Source organism: Mustelus asterias, chromosome 5 (genome assembly GCF_964213995.1).
Source record: "Mustelus asterias chromosome 5, sMusAst1.hap1.1, whole genome shotgun sequence".
Lineage (NCBI taxonomy): Eukaryota > Metazoa > Chordata > Chondrichthyes > Carcharhiniformes > Triakidae > Mustelus > Mustelus asterias.
The window spans coordinates 116,207,076-116,223,049 of NC_135805.1; the positions used below are offsets into that span (position 1 = coordinate 116,207,076).

General features: G+C 41.8%; 1 protein-coding gene across 1 annotated transcript in view; it reads left to right on the forward strand.

Moving 5' to 3' along the window:
• arhgef10 (Rho guanine nucleotide exchange factor (GEF) 10) overlaps positions 1–15,974 on the forward strand; it is a 305,202-nt gene that overhangs the window by 262,172 nt on the left and 27,056 nt on the right. Inside the window, exon 28 of the mRNA XM_078213587.1 lies at positions 9,307–9,449. Coding sequence (XP_078069713.1) covers positions 9,307–9,449 — 143 coding nt within the window. The remainder of the gene's footprint in view (positions 1–9,306; positions 9,450–15,974) is intronic.

Here is a 15,974-nt window from a genome sequence, read left to right on the forward strand (position 1 = left end):
GGCATAAATCTCATAAATCTGTGGAAACTGAGCTGAAATCTAAGAGATAATTAACACTTGCTCTCTCGGCAGAGATAATTGTATTTGAAAATTGCAGTTAGTTTTAATACAAATATCCAGTATGATTAAGCCCATTGTCTCCACAGACCCGAGCAGATCTTGCACCTTTGTGAACTTTGCCTATCTTGTTCAAAGTTACGAAGATAGGCAGCCAACAAAGACAAACTCGGAGAAATGTCTCTCCAATTTTATAGTAATCAACTCAATGTTACAAACCAAATTATGTTTAACGTAATTCACTAATGATTTATCCTTGCCTCCATCTACACAGAAAGCATTGTGGCCAGAACTTTTGCTCACTCAGAGAGGCTCCCCCTCCTAGTAAACACGGAGGCGAAGACCTGATTTCATCGGGTTGAGGTGGTGGGGGGGAGTGGGGTTGAGGTGGGGTCTGGGGGGAGTGGGGTGAAGGTAAGGGCAGATTCTACTGTCCACAACCATGGTTCGTGGAGGCAAATACACATGTTGGAAGTGCAGCTGCCTAGTCAGACCTGATTTTAGCTCATGAGATGTCCAAAACATGACTTGTATGCTTTAGACATGATAGGAGAAGGTCTAAAGCTGCTGAATTTCTTTGGAGAGGTGGGTGGTTACCCTTTTGGAGAGGTAAGATCCTGTTCTGTGTCTGGTCCTAGGACGCTTCTGGGAGAGATGACGTGCCCTTTGTGATTGTTAAAATTAGGCATGAATGTGCGTAAAAAGTGCATTCACTAATTGGAACTATTAAGAGGACTGTCAAGCTTTCAATTGATTTAAATGTCCTGCACTTTAAAACTTAAGGAAAAAAACAGGGTGGAATGTAAAAAGATCTGTGGTTGCTACTTCACCCTCTCTATTGACATAAGTCTGAGGGATACCATTATATGATTAATTCTGCATGACCAACTTCACAACCTATAATTATCATAGCAGGGTACCTGCCAGTTCACAGTTTGATTGACAGCTCCAAATTATAAGAAACATTTTTAAGTGGGACTATGATTGCTTGTTTTTATAAGGGGTTAAGGAAGTTACATTTTTTTAACAATGAGCTATTTTTTTGAAATAGTGTATTAATCAATAGACACTTAAGACCTTTATTTAATCCTGGGCATGAGTCCCGAGGGCTTCCCTCTGGGTGAGTTGACATGGAAGGTATAAGGGAAAAGAGAGATGGGGGTATGAGATGGCAAGGAGGATATGAGGGGCCATGGTGATCAGTGGAGGTGCATAGGTTGACATGGTGGGTATGAAGGGCCATGGGTAGGTGGGTGGATTGGAACAGGGTGGCAAGGAGGATACAAGATGCCATGGGGATGGCTGGGGATCTTGAGGTGGCATGTGTTAGTATGGATGGAGAGTGTGTGAGGGGAGGGGCTGTGACGGATGAGGGCTTACAGGCTTTTTTTTGTTTTATTCATTTTCTGATACCTTCAGCAAAGTGCCAGAACATCTCGCCCACCTGCACACTCGTCAAGCTCCGAACTGTTCCCAGGGTCACCCGTCAACACCGCCATCACCCCCCCCCCCCCCCCCCCCACACACACACACACACACACACACACCACTGCCCACCCCCCATCAACCCCAACCGAAAATCAGAATTTTGAGCGGATTCATTCCCAGATCACTTTGCAAAGCTGGGAATTATCCCGACTAAGATTGAGGCCTGTATTTCAGGTTATCCATATAACCTTCTTTATCAAGAATGATCTTTGTTGATGCAGCTGGTTTCACTGGAATTCTTACAGGGTGTTGGATGGAGCTTCTTCGGTTCCCTGCATCAAACCTGACGGTTACTTGTTTCACATGAGCATAATTTACTTGTGCAGTCACAGTCCTAGCTAAATAACCTTTTACCTTCACTACTATTGCTAAATATATATATTCATTTAATTGTTCATCACTTTTGTTTATATCAGAGTAGGTATCGTACCATGTATGAGCATTTTATTTATTTTCACAGAATCATATAATGGTTATCACTCAGAAGGAAATCATTTGGCCTGTTGTGTCCTGCTGGCTGTCTGCAAAAGCAACTCAGCTAGTCGCACTGCCTAGCCCTTTCCCCATAGCATTGCAAATTGTTTCCATCCTTGTCTTTATCCAGTTCCCTTTTTGAGACGCAATTGAAGCTGTCTTCACCACACTCCCTAACAGTGCATCCAGATCCTTTCCCACTTGCTGTGTAAAATAGTTTTCCCTCATGTCGCTGTGGGTTCTTTTCAGTTTAAACCTGTCCTCTGCTTCTAAACTCTTCTGCCAATCTGAACAGTTTCTCTCTATCTGCTCTGTCCAGACTCCTCATGATTTTGAACACCATTATTAAATCTCCTTTCATCCTTCTCTAAGAAAATAAAACCCCAGCTTCTCCACATAACTGAAGTCCCTCAAAGTTTCCTCGGAATTCTTTACTGCACCTTAAAGAACTAAACTTGAAAGAGCCTAATTATTTCAACCATAAATCCCTGTTCCAAAATTTTAATGTGCTGTCCCCAATTAATCTGTGAGCCCCATTCGTCATTTCCACTATGTTCCTGTTTAGCCGTTCTATTAGTGAGCTGTTCAGGAAGGTGTTCTGCCTATTTGGCTGCAGCTCTGAGTGCTGTAGGAAGCTGTCCATTGATAATGTTGGGTGGTTTCTAAAACATGAATTCACATTGAAACAAACTGTTCTTTTAAAACCATTGTCTACAACTTTTGCTTGGTGCGATGTGAGTAGGTGCTACACAGGCCAATATGAGCAAAATAATTTTTGCTGAGCTGGAACAGGAGTTCCAAATATATCGCTGCCCTGGTTGGACTTGGCTATATAGCAAGCACCATCACCAATGGCACTACTGCGGCCTTATTCATTTTACTGTGACCTCAGCCTGCAGTCCAGCCACACTGGAAATGTATTACACTTTGAAGTATGGTAGGTAGTATGGTGGCAGTTATGCTATTGGACCAGTAATTCATTTCCATCCAGAACATACCAGCTCAAAACTACCTTGCCTGCTTGAGAACTTTGGATTCAGTTTTTGTTTAAGAAACCTGGAAATATACAACTGACATCAGTTAAAAGGAAACTTACCATCCTTATCACTGACATTTGCTTGTTCCCTGAAGTGATTTAGTAAACCACTCTGTTTAGAGGCTCTCATTACGTTCCGAGATTACATAAATACATTTTTAAAAATTCTGGTAATGTTCCTTCACATGAAAGTACATGTGTACCATCTCTGGAAATGCTGACGGAAGCTCATATTTTCTGCTGCTGCTCCAGAATAGTCCTATTCGTCAGTGACCCGAGGCTCAGCATTTACCCCTGCTGAGCTTGAAGTCTCCTTCACCCTTCAACGGAGATCCTACTACTTACAGCTAATGCCTGCCCACTTGACCTGAGCACCCCAACGTATGGCCAGCTATCTGCCTTCTATTGGAGTGCCCAGCGGGTTGTGTGTATCTGAGAGTACGACCTCCTCTGCAAACTTCCTGGCCTCCTCCCATTACAGCTCTCTGTCTCTAGACCTTTGGGAGATTAATGATGTGAATCAGAACTGACATAGAGAAAAGGTAAAGCATCACCGTTGTGCAGATGTTCATGTTTCATTTGATAATGATAGCAGATCGACATTAATGATTGTTATCTGTCTAGTGTGTTTAATCTGTCCCCAGGTATCTGGGATCCTCCCATTCTCCATCACCTCGTTTGGTAGTTATAATGGAGTGTCACTTCCCATTCTTCTTCTCTCCCTGGAGTTGTGCACTCTCTCCTGAAAGGAGAGAAAGCAGATTTACGTGCATGAGAAATGGATTGTATGGAGATGGAGCAATGACATTGCTGGAGGGTGACTGCGAGGCATTGGTGTGAAATATGATGGTCACTGTCGGTGTTGGCTGTTTAGATGGGGATGTAAGGAGATGCTTCAAGAGAGAGAGAGAAATAGGTGTAGCTGCAAGGTGTGTGATCAGCAGATTGCTGTGCAGGTGGATGCTGCTGAAGTCAGAAGGTGATGGTTGGCAGCGGAAAGTGGGATGTCACTCATCTTTCCTGCCCTTATGCGATTATTGAACCTCGTGGCACTATATACAGTTCCAAACTGGCACTCCTGTCTGCTCACTTCCTGGGCCACTTCAATCTATGCCTGTATGGTTTGAGATGCTGGCCTCTCTCCTTCCCTCCCCTATCTACAGCAAGCAGCAGAACATGTTTACTCAGTCCGCAAGCATGACCCCAAACTTCTTGTTGCTTGCCACCTTGCTCTCATGTCCACATGTCCATCCTTGGCCTGCTGCAATGCTTCAATGTTCCACAAGCTGGAGGAGCAACATCTAATTTTCCAGTTGGGCATGTTACAGCCCTCAAGACTCAACATTGAGGTCAACAACTTTAGACTGTGACCTTTCTCTTCCATCTTAAAGTCCTTTATTTAAAAATCTCATACATTGTCCCACTGCAACAACTCTCCCTTCCAACAAATCTCACACCAGGCCATCTGTCTTTTGTTAATAAAGTTGCTACATCTTGTTGCAATCTTTCCTAACTACAGTTTAATATTTAACACATTCTTCCTCTCTTTAGTTCTGATGAAGAGTCAAACAGACTCAGAATGTTAACTCTGCTTTCTCCCCATACTAATGCTGCCAGCCCTGAATCTTTTCCGAATTCTCTGTTCTTGTTTCAGATTCCAGCATCCGCAGTATTTTGCTTATCTTAGCATTTCACTGTAGCCTCTCAGCACACATCAGGCTCTCCAGGGAAGAGTTAGAGAATGGGGCAAGGAGGGTATGGGGGCAGCCTTCTCACATCTCACTTCAGTTTCTATGGTTGCTGAAGCCTCATGAATCGATGTAGTATTCAGCTGACCTGATCCATGCCAAGGTTTCTTTAACTCAAAATCCTTCCAGTGACAGGCGCTGGCCATCATCATGCCTGCACTCTGCTTAGGGGGAATTTCTAATGCCATGAGTGAGTTAAAAAGCACCTCAAAGCTGAATCAATTGGGTTCCACTGCCTGCCCCCAACTCTCACTATTGCAAGTGCATCTGTTCCATTGTGGGTTTGCCCATTGTGTGTGCATCCACGTCTATCTTCTGTTACAAACTTGCAACTCTACAGAATTAACAAGCATCACTTAGAGATCACCACATGGTACAATAGAATTTACTCTACATTGGATCTCCTGCACAATCACAACTAACTGGAGGAACAGTTGAATATGTGGAAGTTTTGTTTTACAAAAGAAGCAATATAAGAATGTAATATTCACCACAGAGAATGCAAAATATTGAAAATTAGAAAATAGAAATGGTTTATGGTATACATTCTGCACTTTTGATGGACTATGACTATTACAAGGAAGAATAAGCTTTTAGTTAAATCTACTTCCCATAACTTATAAAATTTATGTGGATTTCATTGCGGTTTGAAATCTAAGTATGTAAAAGTTGCCATATTTAATTTGTGGTTTACAATGGATTGGAAAAAAATGTTATTCTGACAAATGTCTGCGCTGCCGTTCAATACTATTAACCCCTTCAAGTGACTATGCATGTGGAGAATAATCTGATATCACAAACAGAATCCTATTGCTACAAAATCTAAACAGAAGCTAATAAACAAATAAAATAATTCACCTGTTTACTCCACTGTCAACAATGTAGGGTTTGATTTACAAAAGGAATAAAAGTTTAAAGTTTATTTATTCGTCATAAGTAGGCTTACATTCATACAGCAATGAAGTTACTGTGAAAATCCCCAAGTCGCCACACTCCGGCGCCTGTTCGGGTACACCGAGGGAGAATTTCGCATGGCCAATGCACCTAACCTGCACATGTTTGGACTGTGGGAGGAAACCGGAGCACCCGGAGGAAACCCACGCAGACACAGGAAGAACGTGCAAACTCCACACAGACGGTGACCCAGGCCACGAATCGAACTCAGGTTCCTGGTGCTGTGAGGCAGTAGTGCTAACCACTGTGCCACCGTGCCGCCCTTCGAATAGTTTTTGAATGTAGTTTGTAATTCTTTCCATAGTTTTTAAAGCTTGCCTCAGAACTGGCAACTTAAGTGTGTTACAAATATGAAGTTTGTAAGATTAATATGTTTTGGGATTGTCTCTTTAATTTACAGTAAAATGGAGCAATAAAGGGAATCAAGTAATTTATTCTGCATTCTGCCCGACACCAGGTCTGGGCTGGTTCAGTTGTTAAAAGGTTAAAGGAGAAGCCAGATTGATTTACTGGGTAAAGGGTGCAAGATGTTTACACCTGTAAACTGCAACCAGAGCAGCTGTGCTGACAATGGATGGACAGTTGGGCATTTATTTTGCCCGTTGTGCATGCACACTTGGCAGGCTCAGAAGTGGTCATGAAATGTAGTCCTGGCTGTGATCGGCTCCAGAGCGCAATTTCACGTTGACTGACCAATTAACAGCGATCCAGGGTGAAATGCACTATGTGAGAGGCTGAGCACTGCCATGGAGGGTTGGAAGAGGGCGGGTACCGACTGGCGCTTCCAATGTGCTCCCTCAAGGAGACAGCCACTGTGGAGCTGTCTCAGGGAGCTGCAGACCCTGAAAAATAAATAGCAGTGTCAAAACTATGTCACGAGGTGTTTAGATAACACAGTCACATGCAATCCGCAAATGCACCGGTGACAAGTGATGTCCCGCAGGGTTCAGTGTTGGGGCCACAGCTGTTCTCTTTATATATTAATGATCTAGATGACGGGACTGGGGGCATTCTGGCCAAGTTTGCCGATGATACAAAGATAGGTGGAGGGGCAGGTAGTATTGAGGAGGTGGGGAGGCTGCAGAAAGATTTAGACAGTTTAGGAGAGTGGTCCAAGAAGTGGCTGATGAAATTCAACGTGGGCAAGTGCGAGGTCTTGCACTTTGGAAAAAAGAATAGAGGCATGGACTATTTTCTAAACGGTGACAAAATTCATAATGCTAAAGTGCAAAGGGACTTGGGAGTCCTAGTCCAGGATTCTCTAAAGGTAAACTTGCAGGTTGAGTCCGTAATTAACAAAGCAAATGTAATGTTGTCATTTATCTCAAGAGGCTTGGAATACAAAAGCAGGGATGTACTTCTGAGGCTTTATAAAGCACTGGTTAGGCCCCATTTGGAGTACTGTGAGCAATTTTGGGCCCCACACCTCAGGAAGGACATACTGGCACTGGAGCGGGTCCAGCGGAGATTCACACGGATGATCCCAGGAATGGTAGGCCTGACATACGATGAACGTCTGAGGATCATGGGATTATATTCATTGGAGTTTAGGAGGTTGAGGGGAGATCTGATAGAAACTTACAAGATAATGAACGGCTTAGATAGGATGGACGTAGGGAAGTTGTTTCCATTTGCAGGGGAGACTAGGACGCGGGGGCACAGCCTTAGAATAAAAGGGAGTCACTTTAGAACAGAGATGAGGAGAAATTTCTTCAGCCAGAGAGTGGTAGGTCTGTGGAATTCATTGCCACAGAGGGCTGTGGAGGCCGAGACGTTGAGCGTCTTCAAGACAGAAATTGATAAATTCTTGATTTCTTGAGGAATTAAGGGCTATGGGGAGAGAGCGGGTAAATGGAGTTGAAATCAACCATGATTGAATGGTGGAGTGGACTCGATGGGCCGAATGGCCTTACTTCCGCTCCTATGTCTTATGGTCTTATGGTCTAATGTGATTTATTTAAGACCTAACCTTTCATCCTGCCCTGGATCAAGGTTGCACCTTAAAACATAAAGGCTGCCTTGCTAGTCAACCTGCCCATCAACTGGAAAGGCCTCTCAGTGCAGAGATGGGCAACATATAACGTCAATTGCTGATAAATTATTTTAAGTTGGTTTCTTGGTTTCTTGTGACTTGAGCCTGCCCACTGCCGGAAATATTACATGAGGGTGGGATGAGTAAGGACATGTGTTCAACATCTTCTCACATGATCTTTTGTGCTTCCAGGTCTGGCATGAGCCTGAACTTTATATGTAAAATTCTGTCCTTTGTTTCCAATTTCCAGGGAAATGTTTGGGATGTCAGGTTTAGTTATACTTGTAACTGTCTATTTAATTACAATGTAGAATGGAATTGACGGTCTAGAGTATGGCTAATTAGCATTTCTACTTGGATACAAGGCTCATGTGATTCATGTTTACATGGAGATGGGCTATGAATTTTTCCTATGAATTTTATACCTTTGCATACATGATCAGTCTGCAAGAACCTGAGAGAGCGAGGCAGCAAGTTTATATTATTCACCATGCAGAATGCAGGTGAGAACTCAGATTGAAAAGATCAAGATTGTGAGGGTTGAAACAAAGATTTGCCCAGCTTTGGCTCGAGGGAAAAATCCTCTCATTTATCCCTTATCGTCAAAGTCAGTTGTGTGATCAGGAGTTTCCCAGCTCAGAAAGGGAAAGAAAGGAAGCAAGGCCTTGGCTGTTAAAAATCATCATGGACTGACTCCTGGTAAATAAAGTATCCAATTAAGAGACAGAATAAACTGAAGGAGAATTTTCAGTTGTTTTAAAAGTTAATGGGAAACTTTTCTATCAGTTTACAGTATAGATTGCCTACAGAAATAGTGTTTGGTCACTATTGTTTTAAGTTTGCTAGAGTAAAAGTCTTGCGTGATCCTTTCAGTTAGTTGCTGGAAATTCAATTTTTTTCGGTCTCTGTGATCGTAGCAAGTGCTATATTTTACATGTGCTGCTATTTGTTGGAGCTGTTATTAATTTGTATATTTTAGTTTTAACGATTGCTTACAGAAAAGTTAAAGGCTTTATATAAAAGCAAATTATTGCGGATGCTAGAATCTGAAACAACAAAAAATGCTGGAAAATCTCAGCTGGTCTGACAGCATCTGTGGAGCGAGAATAAAGCCAACGTTTTGAATCCGGATGACCCTCTGAAGGTCATCCTGACTCGAAACGTTAGCTCCATTCTCTCTCCACAGATGCTGTCAGACCTGCTGAGATTTTCCAGCATTTTCTGTTTTTGTTAAAAGCCTTCTTCTTTTGTTTCTAATACTAATGTGGTGAACAAAATGATTCTAACTTGAGGAAGATTTAAAATGAAAATGGTAATCAACTCGACTGCAAAGAAGAATTTGGCACCGAAGAGGACCGTAGAAAAATTCACAAAATGCTGTCTTATTGTGTCTTAGTCCAGGAAATTGCAAGAGAAAAAAAATTCAAAATAAAGGTTGCTGTTCTGAACTGAACTAGTTTTAATGTAAACATAGAAACTTTTCTTTAAATTACTTGTTCTCAATTCCTCTGTTGAAGATGGATCTTGGAATGCTGATTCACCAACAGTACTGAAGCTGAGTGACCTCCCAGTGAAAATCATCCTGGTAATGGAAGACACACTATGGACTGCATCTGGTGGACAGATTTTCATCATCAGCACCAAGACGCACACTGTGGAGGTAGGTGGAAAACTTTCTCATCAAATTTTATGAACGGTTTTGCACTGTTCTGAAGCACTATTCCTACAAAGAATTGCAGCCCAATGAGCTGGAGCCCAGCCTCTGAAAATCCTTCCCCCAACGTGTCGCCAACTTTGCAGAAATCAGGGTCAGAGTTCTGTGGCCAATGTAATCCTTGCATATCTACAGTGCACACACCCCTGCAGATTGTTTTATGTTTTCCTTTCGGAGAACAGAGAAAGAAGTTATCACCCCACTCAATATCATATGGCAACATAGGTGTGTAAACGATCAGCTGCCCATAAATGGAATCTGAAAATTGCACTGTTGAGTTTTCTTATATCTTTAGTGGGTTGTAAAGGTAAGAATAAAACATCTGGTTATCTAATTCTCTTGACATCAAACGCTAAGTTTTGCAGATAATGTGTCATGCAACCTTGTCTTAACAACACAACTTGGTAATCAGAACCTAGCTCTGATGGAGTTCATTTTGCACATCTTCTTTGAATGTTTATTTTAGTTTCCTGCAATTCGCTATGAGCCTACTTGGCTTTATATATTTTTTCCCAATTGTCTGTTACCGGGCAGAATAGCTTGCTGTTTCCTCTCCATTCCCATGGTTTGGTAGACAGTCGTTTCATCTCTACCTAGGGGCGGCACCGTAGCACAGTGGTTAGCACTGCTACCTCACAGCTCCAGGGACCTGGGTTAGATTCCCGGCTTGGGTTACTGTCTGTGTGGAGTTTGCACATTCTCCTCGTGTCTGCGTGGGTTTTCTCCGGGTGCTCCGGTTTCCTCCCACAGTCCAAAGATGTGCGGGTTAGGTTGATTGGCCATGCTAAAATTGCCCCTCAGTGTCCTGAGATGCTTAGGTTAGAGGGGTTAGCGGGTAAATATGTAGGGATATGGGGTTAGGGCCAGGGTGGGATTATAGTCGGTGCAGATTCGATGGGCCAAATGGCCTCTTTCTGCACTGTAGGGTTTCTATGATTCTAGTTTCTCTCTCATTGCCCTTGGAAAGTGCAGTAAACTACAAGCAGTCTTTCTCAAGCTTGGAGCAATAGCAAGATCCAGCATGATCTTTCATTCTGGTCAAGTTCCTAAAGTCATCTCTCCCTTGTTGTTTCAATTCAGTGGATTCATTCGTTGGTAGGTCATTGAATTAATCCGCCTGCATTTTGGTTTTGCGGGTGGAGGAGTGTGCACTGTTTGCTACAGCCAAACTGAAATGGAAATCTGTGTGCTTTAGAGGCAATATGAACCGTAAAGGAGCAGGGATAATGAAATCCCCCCAGGACAGATATATGAAAGCATGTGAGTTTTCTAATGCACAGACTGCAGTTTTAGGGAGTGCTAAAGTTACCTATAGGCAGCCAAAAGCTGTTTTAGGTTTTAGGTTTATTTTCCCACAAATGAAATGGGAAAGCTCCCTCCTGGCTCAGTTCTGTCTCTATATCATTATAGAATGGTACAACACAGAGGTTATTCAGCCCATCATGCTTAGTCTTTGATAGAGTTATCCAATTCCTTTCCCAATAGCTCTGCAACTGTTTCCTCTTCAAGTATTTATCCAATCAACTTTTGGAAGTTACCTGTGTTCATTGCCATATCAGGCAGCACATTCCAAATGATAACAACTAGATTCATAACTTTTTTTTCCACGTGTTATCCCTGGTTCTTTTGCCAGTTACCTTAATCTGTGCCCTCAGTTTGCTGACCTTTCTGCACTGGAAACAGTTACGCCTTATTTAAAAATATTAACCATTTTGAACACCTCTATTAAATTTTATCCTAACCTTCTGAAGGGCAATTAGAGATGGGGATAAAATCTTGCCCTTTCCAATGACACTTGCATCTCCTGGACGAATAAAACAATCTCTCCACATAGCTGAAGTGTGTGGTTGTTACTTGGCAAGTTTGTTAACAGCAACACAAGTGAGATTCTGACCTCTCCACCAGTTTTGCCTTGCAGTGCGTTGGCAAAAGGATGGTTCTCGGCTTTTTGGGCTAAGATCAAGCATGAAATTAGGTGCAATGACTGTTCTTGTCAGCTTGGATCCAGTATGTCTCTTTTCTGGGGACCAGGAATTGGATTCAGAATGAATTTGAATTAGTGTTTGGAGCAAGCAAGTTGCTGGAGTAAGGGCTTGCCCTGTCCATTCTGCGCATTGGCTTTGTAACTAAGAAAGAAATAAAATTCGGTATGTGAGGTCCTTTTATAAAACAAATTATTTAAGTAAAGAATTATGGGCTTCACTGTTACAAACACATAACCAATGGCAGACATGGAAAGACTCCCAAATCTGACAAATGTGAATCAATATGCATGGCATTGCACTTATCCAAGAGCCCATTCTTCTATCTCATTAAGATTTACCTGAAGCAGTGAAACATTGTCTACAGATCCAACACTTACATTGATCTTCATATCACATACAATCCAGATCACTGGTAAAAATAGTAAGAAACTAACAATCCCAATACTGATCCCTACTGGACACACTGGTGGCCAATCTCCAGACGTGAATCCATTTATTACTACTTTTTACTTGCATCCTGGCAATTCTTAATCCAGCTCAGTATATTACTACTAATTCCAGAGGCCTTGATCTTGTAGAGAAGCTTCTTGTGTAACAATTTATCAAAAGTTTTATGGAAGTCTAAATAATCTTTCTTTATTTGGCATGTTCACAACCTCTTCAAGAAATGCAATTAGATTTTTTTCGAGACATGACCTTTTATTTGAGTCATGTCGGGCCCCCCAGAGATGTCCCTTTCTATCCAAGCAATTGTATCCCTAACAATTCCCCCCCAAGTATCTTTCACACTAGTGACAAAAACATGCCCTTAACCAAGCTTTGTCTTGTTACCCTTTTTAAAGATGGGGATGTGAGAGATGTTTGAATATGGTTGTACAGGGAAGGCAAAGGCTGGGTCCAAAGGTTGTGAATGACAGAGGGCGATATTTTCATAATAAAGGTGTTCTTTTTTTGAGGCAATTATTTATTGGTTCAGATGAAATTTTATTCAGAGGAGGTAGTAGCAGTGGATTGGGCCACATGGAGGTTGGATTCCAGCTGCGTGGTTAGGGAAGTACTTGCAGCTCAGGAGAAAGTATGTCGAGGAAGAGACAGGGAGATGTCCCTGAAACTTTAAAGGGTGCAACTTTGATTGTTGTCAAAAACCCATCTAGTTCACTAATCTGCCATCCTTACCCGGTCTGGTTTACATGTGTGACAACAGACCATTGCAATGTGGTTGACTCTTATGAAACAGCCTAGCAAAACCAACTAGTTCAAGATCAATTAAAGATGAGCAGCAAATTCTGGCCTTGTCAGCAACACTCACATTGCATCAAAGAATTTTTTAATAATGTGCCTCAATCTTCTAAGGCTACTAACCCAATTTCCACTTCCATCTGGAAGTACTGATGATTTCAAGGGAGAAACTATACCACAATATTTAGGCCTCAGGCATGGTTTAAAGTTTATTTATTAGTGTCACATTAACATTGCAATGAAGTTACTGTGAAAATCCCCTAGTCGCCATACTCCGGCCCTGTTCAGGTACACTGAGGGAGAATTTAGCATGGCCAATCAACCTAACCAGCACGTCTTTCAGACTGTGGGAGGAAACCGGAGCAACCGGCGGAAACACATGCAGACACAGGCAGAACGTGCAAACTCCACACAGTTACCCCAACCAGGAATGGAAACCGGATCCCTGGCACTGTGAGGCAGCAGTGCTAACCACTGCGCCACCACCGCTCTAGCTGATCCAGCAGGGAATGTCCTTCATTCACATCCACTCCCCTGCCCTTTTCCCGCACATTTACCAGAGTGAAAACTGCATGAGGCCTCTGAGGAGACATGAGAGAAGCCCGATTTCAGTCGTAGATTATAGCAACAAACTCTAGCATGAAATAACTACATGAATTGGCATTTCTTTTTATACAGCTCAACATTGCGATGCCTCAAAAGTATTTTACAATCTATCCCCTGACCATTTAATTCAAATCAATGTGCAAGTGCAGGTTGATGCTTGACTACTCCATGGTAACTGTGTAGCTGTGAATTGCTCAAGCTTTTACTTTAATTGACTGAAAACAAAGATAGCACTGTTTGCCTTTCAGTAAGATGGTGTTGTGTAACTATCACTTCGTACGGTGTTTGTTCCTGTCAGATAATGAATTGTGAAACCCCACTGCCAATACTGAAGCAATGTTTTTGTTGGAATCCATCAAAGACCCCAGTAGAGAGACAGTCTCAAACTTTAAATCAGGAAACTGACTTTACTGCTTCAAAAGCAGTAATTACATTTACATAGATGTTGCAGCACCACAGATTGTTCTCATTACTGGAACATGTGGGGGTATCCAAGCAAATCTTGCATTGGCTACAGTAAGTAACTGAAGATTGCTTGTCAGGGTTTTTGAAGTTGACCATAATTATATAAGGGTATTGATAGAGGGAGGAAGAGGTCAACTGCCAATGTTTGGGGCGTTGGAAATGATACATTTTCTTTTTAAAAAGAAATACTCTCTTTATTACAGTATAGAAGTTAAATATCAAAATAGCTTTTTTAATGTGCATCAAGAAAGACATTATCAGGATACCAATATAATCTCAGGATATCTGTAGTGTAAGTGAGTCTTATGTCAGCATAATTTCCCACTCCCCTGCCATGAAGTGCAGCTTGCTCTGAATTTTTTTAAAATTTATTCATGGGACATGAGCATCACATTTATTGTCTATCCCTAGTTCGGAGAATTCTCCAGCAGATCAGGTGGTGTCTGTGGAGAGAAACAGAGTTAACGTTTCAGGGCAAGTGACCTTTCTTCAGAACCGTTCCAGAAGTCATATCTTGGCCAGACTGGGTAAAGACAGTAGGATTTTTTCCGTGAAGAACATTGCGTCAGTAATTTTTACAACAATCCAGCAGCTTCATAGTCGCTTCATCGATACCAACTTTTTAAAACTTAATTCAAAATTCGCAAGCTGATCTGAATTCTTGTTCTCTGGATTATTAGTCCAGCCCACTTGATAACCTGTGCAGTAGTATAACCACTGATCTGTCGTATCCATGTTGGAATCTGCTCTAGTGCTCAAAGCCAGTAACAGTGCTTACATACGGTTAATATTTTGGAACCAGTTATGGTCCAAACTGAACCAAAAATAAAATGCCCCAACCTAGTTTACTCAATAATAATTAGCTGAAGGTGAGCACATTCACTCTGAGTGAGCTGTCTTGCTGTGAGAGTCTTGTCCACTGACAAATGAAGGAGTCAGTCAAATTGAGTTTGTCAAGGTTGCAATGTCTAATTGCCCACAAATGCAAGCTATTATCTTTTCTAACCTGGAGGAGAAGAGCTGATATCTGATGCTGATTGGCTGTCAGAAGTCTGGCAGATTTCATTTGGAGAGGAAGAACAGTTCTGTATATTTTCAATGCCGCTTGGAAATTGGGAAAATTCAACAGAATTTACATTATGGTGCCATGCATTTGGTTTACTGCCAAACTTTTCTGGTTGAAGAGTTTCCCCAGGAAGGGAATTGTTAAAACAGGAATAATAAACTGATGAACTGGAGTTTGTAGTTAACGTGTTATTATTGCAGTCAGGTTATTTTTTACAGGTCAGCGTACAAGGACAACATTTAATCACCTATGTTGTAAATGCTACATAAATGCGTGACTTGGTTGACTCTCATATTTTCTTGGCAATGCTCCTTGAAGTGCTTGAGATACTTGAGGTTGAATCTCAAGCCTAGTTATGATTACCTCATGCAGCTAATATTTCACAAATGTATGTTTTACTCAAATACTAACCATACAGTGAGCGTCTTCATTTTTGAGCAGATACTATTTTCCACAGGAGCCCTCTATTTGTGAAGGCCTCTAAGTTTCACAATGGTTTCGCCTAGGTTTCAGAAACTAGTTGCTTTCTGTAGCTGTTCTATTCCCCAAGAAAAAAAGCCAGAGCACCCTATTCTTCATTTCCTGTTCCAATCGAGGACTGGGCACACACCCAGTGGGCATGTCCAAGGAGTTCCAATTACAAATGCCAGCATTAGCTCCAGCATTCATAGACCTGCCTGAATCCCACAAGGCCCCATCCTAAATCTCTCCATTTCAACAACAATAAATATTTGAATCTGTATAGCATATTTGATGTAGTAAAGCATTCCAAGGCATCAGAGGCTTCATCAGACTAAGATCTGACACTGAGCCACATAAAGAGATTCAGGCCAGGTAAACAAAAGTGTGGTGGAAAAGGTAAGTTTTAAGTAAAGTATTAAAAAGAGGAAAGGAAAATAGAGAAGCATAGAGGAACAAGAGGGAGAGAATTCCAGAACTTTTAGTGATTAAAATTGGGGATGCGCGAGAGGCCAGAATTAAAAGAGTTCCAAAAAACAGCTGGAGAAAATTCTTCATGTCACTCATCTTCTTTAACAACATCCTTAAAAATCTCGTTTTTGACCAACTTTTTTGTCACTCTTCCTTGTATCTCCTGTCTTTTGCTTTGTA